Genomic DNA, 7,500 nt, shown 5'->3' with positions numbered 1-7,500 from the left:
GTGACTTCTTATATTAGCATAATTTCTGATTGCACACAATTCCGGTACATCAGGCAGAAAATTCCAAGAACATTGATGAGTGATCCTCCTGGCTACAGAAATGTGCAATCATGCTAATGTATATACGCTCACCACTGCTATTTAGTCGAAAATCAGAACTCCAGGCTCTTTTATTAGCTGATTTACGCCTTCTGCTAGGTTAATTAAACCTGGTTTGTCAACCTTTATTTTATTTCTCCTTTATTTTACTGGCTAGTCACATCTGGCTACAGAAATGTGTAATCATGCTAATGTATCTGCCATTTAGTTGAAAATCAGAACTCCAGGCTCTTTTATGAGCTGATTTACGCCTTCCGCAAGGTTAACCTGGTTTGTCTCTGACCAATCTTCTTGGAATAGCCTACTCCCCACCCCTAGGTTAAAGTTAACGAGTAACTTACAGTTAATGATGACGATCTTGATCATGGTCACTGCAAAGAAGGGCAACGGCTCGATGGGCACCTTCACCAAGATGGCCGTCACCATGAAGACCACCAGGATGACCACCAGACTTCCCATGATCCTCAGCTTCTGAGGGACCCTATAGAAAGGAAACACAAACGGACAGCTGTTATAAATGAGCTGCTACCAAAATGGCAAGGATACCGTCCAGCCGCACTGCTCCCTTGGGGCGCTATTGGGGGCTGCCCCCTTGCAGGGGTGAGGCATAAATGCAATTTTGTTGTGTGCAGTGTGCACTTGTGTGCTCCGGAGTGCTGTGTCACAATGACAAAAGGGAGTTGGAGTTTCCCAGGTGGGCTTTTCACTTTCACTAATCGAACAACTAACAGCAACATGAACACAACCAACTAACTGAAAATACAAACTGCATGTCATGACCTAGACGGATGACAAATGACAAAAAAAAATGTTTTTCTCAATCACCCATCCTGATACCCGCCCAATTGGGCTACTTCGGATGGCCCTCTGAGGGTAAAGACGTGAAAAATGGGCCATTTGGCCATTTTTTTCTCTACTTTTGTGCCCATAGAAATTGTGTCTTCTGCACACAAAAAAGAAATCCCTATTTATGACTGTGCAGACTATTGTGACTGATTGTCTTTAGAGTGTGTTTTTATCTTTTTAATGTTTTGTTTTTCAGTTTTTTTGTTTTCTTCTGACCACCGGTTGTGATCACATGGTCTTGAATTTGTATACCAGCGCGCCAAGGCGCATGCTATGCCACTTGTCACCTTAGGGTGCGCTCACCTTTCTGCCAGGTGGCCTACCTGTAGGTCATGTGATATAAGTCAACTTAGACCATTGTTCTCATTGCCTGAGGAAGATCCCTCTGTTGGATCGAAACGTTGCCATATGTTTAAATGAAATAAAGTATTTTTTGGAGTTAATACACAGTGTGCAGACCGCTTCATCACACTACCTACTACTTTTTGTCTTGCACCTGGACAACTACCTGTGGATGTGCGCACCCTACCTCCAAACACTTAGAAATCAATGCAATTCCTTGAAATTGGGAGTAATTTAGCGCATTGTGGCGGTTTTTGAGAATCTTTTGGGCGGGATTTGATCAGACACATCTGGCAACACTGTCATCCACTCATTCAACCGTATCCCAATCCATCCATCCATCCATGGTCCACGTACGTACCAGGCTTGTACGAAATTCCGAATGGAAAGAATTTCAATTCAAAATAATGCCATAATACGAACACTAGGTGGTGCCATTACCTTGAATTTCTTTGAATTTAATCTACACCACCCATTGAAAGTACATACAACACCACCACCTAGTGTTCGTATTATGGCATTACTTTGAATTGAAATTCTTTCCATTCGGAATTTCGTACAAGCCTGGTACGTACCAGAGCAGGAATGAGTTGAGGCAGGTGAAGGCCAGCAGGGGGACCATGGCACAGAGTGTCAACTAACAGCAACATGAACACAACCAACTAACTGAAAATACAAACTGCATGTCATGACCATGAATCTAGCCATCCATCCATCCACTCATTCAATCGTATCCCAATCCATCCATCCATGGTCCACGTACGTACCAGAGCAGGAATGAGTTGAGGCAGGTGAAGGCCAGCAGGGGGACCATGGCACAGAGTGTCAACTAACAGCAACATGAACACAACCAACTAACTGAAAATACAAACTGCATGTCATGACCATGAATCTAGCCATCCATCCATCCACTCATTCAATCGTATCCCAATCCATCCATCCATGGTCCACGTACGTACCAGAGCAGGAATGAGTTGAGGCAGGTGAAGGCCAGCAGGGGGACCATGGCACAGAGCGTCATGACGTTGTTGAACTTGGCCTCCAGGACGCTCCGCGTGTCCTCCGGCTGCTCGCCCGGGGCCGTGGTGGCGGTTACGTTGGCCGTGACCGCCGCATCGTCGGCGCTGACGGGGTCTTTGACACGACTGGTGAAGTACTGAAAGACAAGAGATGGCGAGGTGATGTGTTGTGCTCACAATGTAGGGCAGGCTTAGAGTACATTTTCTCAACAAGTAGAACACGAAGCGTCCTGAGATTATCCTGTCTTTGGCTTTGTGGGACAGCCCAAACAAATAAAATGGAATTAAAATTAAAATTGTCTCAAAGTCTGCGGACCACATTTGGAGGCAGGCGAACTAGCTTCAGAATGTTGAACTTCTACAATACATGTCCTTTGCCATGTCCTGTGTTCTTCATAGATGCTTAAATTAGATTATTGTATGGAACACATTTAGTGTATTTAGTAAGAATATTCAAGCCTGTCAACATGTTGTGCAATACATATTCAGAATAACCAAAACTGTATGTGTAATGTTCCCTGAAAATGGTACGCCTATCCACCGGAACAATGAGGTTTCAGTGAGACACAGGTGCAGATTGTTGTTTTTTTTTTTAGGTGAGCATCACAGGAGAAGATAAAAGAGGTCCTGTGGGCAACGCTGTGTGTCTCTCTGTGTGTGTTTTATCCCGTGTCCTTGTGTTTCATTGGAGATGGCTCTTACTAAGTCAAGCGACATATAATTTCTCCCTGATTGCTTGCTCTTCTCTGAATATACTGTATGTACATTACGCCCATCAGGACAGATAGCTTTCAAAGTGGACGCCAGATAAGGGAAGAGGGAGAGCAAACAATCAGTGGCGTCTAGCTCTGCTTCTGCTCCGCTTTGCTTTCAATAAGCCATAGGTAGCTGAACCCAACCGCTAATGTGTGTGTGTGTGACGTGTGTGTGTGTGTGTGTGTGTGTGTGTGTGTGTGTGTGTGTGTGTGTGTGTGTGTGTGTGTGTGTGTGTGTGTGTGTGTGTGTGTGTGTGTGTGTGTGTGTATGTGTGTGTGTGTGTGTGTGTGTCTAAGTGGGCAGGTTTGAAATGTTTGTCCACCCTGATAACCTTGAGATCAGAGCAGATGTGTGCTGCCAGACAGGTGAAATGGTGATTTCAATATTTAATATTTGTATTATTTAAGCTTTTAAAAATATTACGCTTATGATACACAGATGAAAACTGATACAGGTACAATGGTGGTTTTGATCATTAATATTATTTATATTATGCTTATGATGCACAGATAAAGGCTGTTACACAGGTGAAATGGTGGTTTTGAGTTGTGAGAAATGGCACTGCTTCATGAAGCTTGGAGATAAAAGCCAAAATGGATGGGTTTTTTTTAGTCAGATATGCCTTCTCTTCATTTCTGTGAATTTAGGATTAAGAGGCCTTTTCGAGAGGTGTGAAAGGCCTAACTTTTCAAAAGGCTTCTAAATGTCGTCAAGCTCCCAAAAAAGTCCAGCTGCTTAATAAAGCGTATAGTTCCTTTGACTACCGTGGCATGCACATGCCCCATTCAGAACTGTGGCAGAGAAAAAGCCAAAAGTCGAGGGGGAAAAAAATGTCAAGAGAAGAATGGCGAAACGATAGAAAAAAAAAGAGAAAGAGGAGGAGAGAAGAAAAAAAGGCAACAGTAGGGAAGAGAAAAAGAAGAGAAAAGACCAGACGGATGAGAAGGTCAAAGAGGCTAATCTAAGATGATTCCATGACAATAACCCAAACAAAATCCTTTACCACAGATGCTGTCATGAAGAAGTTCCATGGCAACAGCGTGCCCAGCCCCAGCATGAAGAAGATGAGCCATACTGCATTGTATCTGTGAGATGGAGGGAAATGAAAAGACAGGACGTTTAATGACACAGCATGATCTATACATATTAGAAATTCCTTTCCCGGTTTTCCCCATTTCTAAAGTAACAAAGGACTCAATGGGGGGAAACAGGGCTGGACTGGCGGTCTGTCAAACAGGGCATGTTCCCGGTGGGCCGACAGTCCTCAGGTGCCAATTCAGTTGTTTTGATGTTTTTTTTTTTTCCATAGGGACTGGTCCTCAATTTAGAGGGGGGCGGCCATTGTTCCACTTTCAAAATAGACAGTGGTCTAATATGAGTCAATCCTGAGCTTGTGTGAGGTTCCGGTCCAGGACAAATATTACATTAAATTACATTACATTACATTACATTGCATTTGGCAGATGCTTTATAACCAAAGCGACTTTCAAAAGAGGACATAATCAAATAACGCTGTTTATTGAGCCCAGTACAGGCACAAACACGACGAAGATGAACCATACTGCATTGTATCTGTGAGAGGGCAAAACATGAGTAGACAGATACTCTGCCTTTCCTAGTTCTCAAATTTCTAAAGTGACAAAAAACATTGTAGTCAATGGTGGGAGTCTTCCAAAACAGAAACTTCCAAGCTGCAATGCCACAAAAGGGACCACTTAATTATTAGCGATTGAAATCCACTTAAATATACAAGGACAAACTGCACAATATAAAAGTCACGGTTAGCTTAGCTTCAAAAGTGATGATGAGAGGTGATTATTGGCCCTGCCGTGGCCAACCAGTAGGGCACTCGTCTACCATGCGGCTGGCCCAGGTTCGATTTCCGGCCCGTGTCCTTTGCCGACCCCTCCCCATCTCTCTCCCCTTTCGCTTCCTGTCCACCTCTCACACTGTCCTGTCGAATGAAGTCTAAAAAGACCAAAAAAAATAAAATAAAGAAGAGAAGTGATTACCTGTCTCGTGGAGCCCCGCTGACCGTCATGACTGTGACCTTATGGCAACGCTCTTCTCCTTCACTGTCACACTTCTGCTGTCACCCTGTCAAACATAACAACATGGACAATAAATTATACGTACATATTCTTATACGCTCATCATACTATCAACTGCAACTATTTCAAACTGGTGCCTGCTACCTGCATTCAGAACCATTCCCCTTGATCATGACAGCTTTACATGAGCCATAAAATGGGAAGAATGCAATAAATTAGCTATGAAAAAACTCCCAATAATAATCAACTATGACATTGTAGAAATAGGCTTCAATGTCACATTTCTTTCAGATGAAACTGCCAGAGTCAGAGCCAAACTGTTTCAATCTAAACCATGGCACCCCCAATGTATGCAGGGTGTATCATCAACACATTTGAAATTCTATAGAGCTCTGAAGCTCTATTGCGTCACAAGAAACAACAACACAACAACACCTTTGTCATCACAAGTAAATCAGTGATCAGTAGCTTGAATCATGAATGTACATTCGCCAGGGTGATGCAGCTAAAAACATCATGCACGTCAAAATTGTCATACCGGCAGCAGTGAAGCAAAAAGATTCTCATGAAAAAAAAGCGGCATGTTAAACACTCTGATATAGTTTAACCCTTAAATATAGAGCCTCTGTTAACCTCTGATATCATTGTCACCAAAATGGTAATGACCACTTCTTAATCGGTTACCTAAAGCTCCTTGCATTGCCATAGCAATGNTTGGTAACACTTTATTTTAAGGATACATCTATAAGCATTAATACATACAATGTTAATGCCTGCATAAGTAACTTGTAAGGCATGTACTAAGCAAACGCTAAGGCCTACTAGGTCCTTACTAAGGTTAAATTGGTAATAAATCACTTATTGTGCATGAATAAAACATTTGTGAATACATGCCTAACAAATGTTTGATTTTGCTTTGTACATGCCTTACAAGTTACTTATACAGGGACATTGTATGTATTGGTGCTAATAGATGTATCCCTAAAATAAAATGTTACCAAATGTTTTTATGATGTAGCTGACTGTTTTCAGCGAGGAGTGAATAGGCCCATCGACTAGGGGCTAAACTCTTTGACCATGAGGTTAACACTTCAGCACATTAAATTGTCACATTTACTCTTACGAAAACAAAAAAGATTGACCACATCACTCCAATTCTGAGACCACTGCATTGGCTACCAGTGAGCTATAGAATTGACTTTAAGACATTACATCATGTGTTTAAACCATTAAATTGGATGGCACCCAGCTTCCTACTGGATATGTTTCAACTTTGAATCTGCTTTGCATCTAATTATTTAATGTCTAAATTTAATGTGCTTTTGTGAAGCACATTGAACTGCATCTGAAATATGCTGTACAAGTACACTTGCCTTGCCTTGCCTTGCCTTGCCTTGCCTTGCCTTGCCTTGCCTTGCCTTGCCTTGCCTTGGCTAATGTATGAATTCAATTTTCCAGGACGCCTCACTATTATCTGCTTCAGGGAGCCCCTGGATGTAAAGGCACTGATGTGGAGCAGAGAGAGAGAGAGAGAGAGAGAGAGAGAGAGAGAGAGAGAGAGAGAGAGAGAGAGAGAGAGAGAGAGAGAGAGAGAGAGAGAGAGAGAGAAAGAGAGAGAGAAAGACAGAGATACAGAGAGAGAAAGAGCGAGAGAGGGAGAGAGAGAGCGAGAGAGCGAGAGAGAGAGAGAGAGAGAGAGAGAGAGAGAGAGAGAGACAGAGAGAGAGCCTTGGCGGGGTGTAAAAGTCAATGATGCAGAGCAGCAGCCTGGAGATGAGAACATGAATCAACTCGGGACTCTATCTCAGTCAGGGCGGGACTGGCCATCTGGCATAGCGGGCATTTCCCGGTGGGCCCACACCACCACAGGGCTGCAGGGCCCACAGGGCAATGCCCGCTGAGTCAGTTCTGTGCCGCTAATTATGAGTGACACTGTCCCATTTTTGGAAATAAACGTATTTTACACCTTCCCTTGATTTAAATAATAGGGTTTTACCGTTCTCCTGAACATTAAACCGTTTTCTAGTTATGACAGTGCAAATTTTACCTCCAAGCTAACAGTTAACATTGAGTCCTATGAGACCAGTTAGCCGCGAGCTAGTCTCATAGGACTCAATGTTAACTGCTAGCATGGAGGTAAAATTTGCACGGCCATACCCCGAGAACGGTTAAAATTACAGGAGAACGATAATACCCTATTATTTAACTCAAGGGGAGGTGTAAAATAAGCTTATTTCCAAAAATGGGACAGTGCCCCTTTAAGCCAAAAGTGCCCGGGCCCTATTTGTCCCCCAGTCCAGCCCTGCTCTCAGTTCTGTATTGGCCACCAGCGTCAATAGCCAAGAGGAGATGGACATGAGCAGCAATAGCCGTGTCTGATTCATATT

General features: G+C 43.1%; 1 protein-coding gene across 3 annotated transcripts in view; it reads right to left on the bottom strand.

The window, feature by feature from the left end:
- slc29a1b (solute carrier family 29 member 1b) overlaps positions 1-7,500 on the bottom strand; it is a 50,121-nt gene that overhangs the window by 23,131 nt on the left and 19,490 nt on the right. The window contains exons 2-6 of one of the 3 annotated variants that reach the window (XM_063197511.1): positions 5,075-5,159; positions 4,066-4,147; positions 2,253-2,443; positions 1,729-1,737; positions 441-580 (exon numbers count right to left, since the gene is read on the bottom strand). In XM_063197511.1, coding sequence (XP_063053581.1) covers positions 441-580; positions 1,729-1,737; positions 2,253-2,443; positions 4,066-4,147; positions 5,075-5,103 — 451 coding nt within the window. In that variant the 5' untranslated portion in view covers positions 5,104-5,159. Of the gene's footprint in view, positions 1-440; positions 581-1,728; positions 1,738-1,862; positions 2,011-2,252; positions 2,444-4,065; positions 4,148-5,074; positions 5,160-7,500 lie in introns of those variants that run through there. The other 2 variants (XM_063197496.1, XM_063197504.1) reach the window with 2 other exon arrangements.

This window comes from Engraulis encrasicolus, chromosome 1 (assembly GCF_034702125.1).
Source record: "Engraulis encrasicolus isolate BLACKSEA-1 chromosome 1, IST_EnEncr_1.0, whole genome shotgun sequence".
NCBI lineage: Eukaryota > Metazoa > Chordata > Actinopteri > Clupeiformes > Engraulidae > Engraulis > Engraulis encrasicolus.
This window is presented reverse-complemented; position numbering and strand designations above follow the sequence as displayed.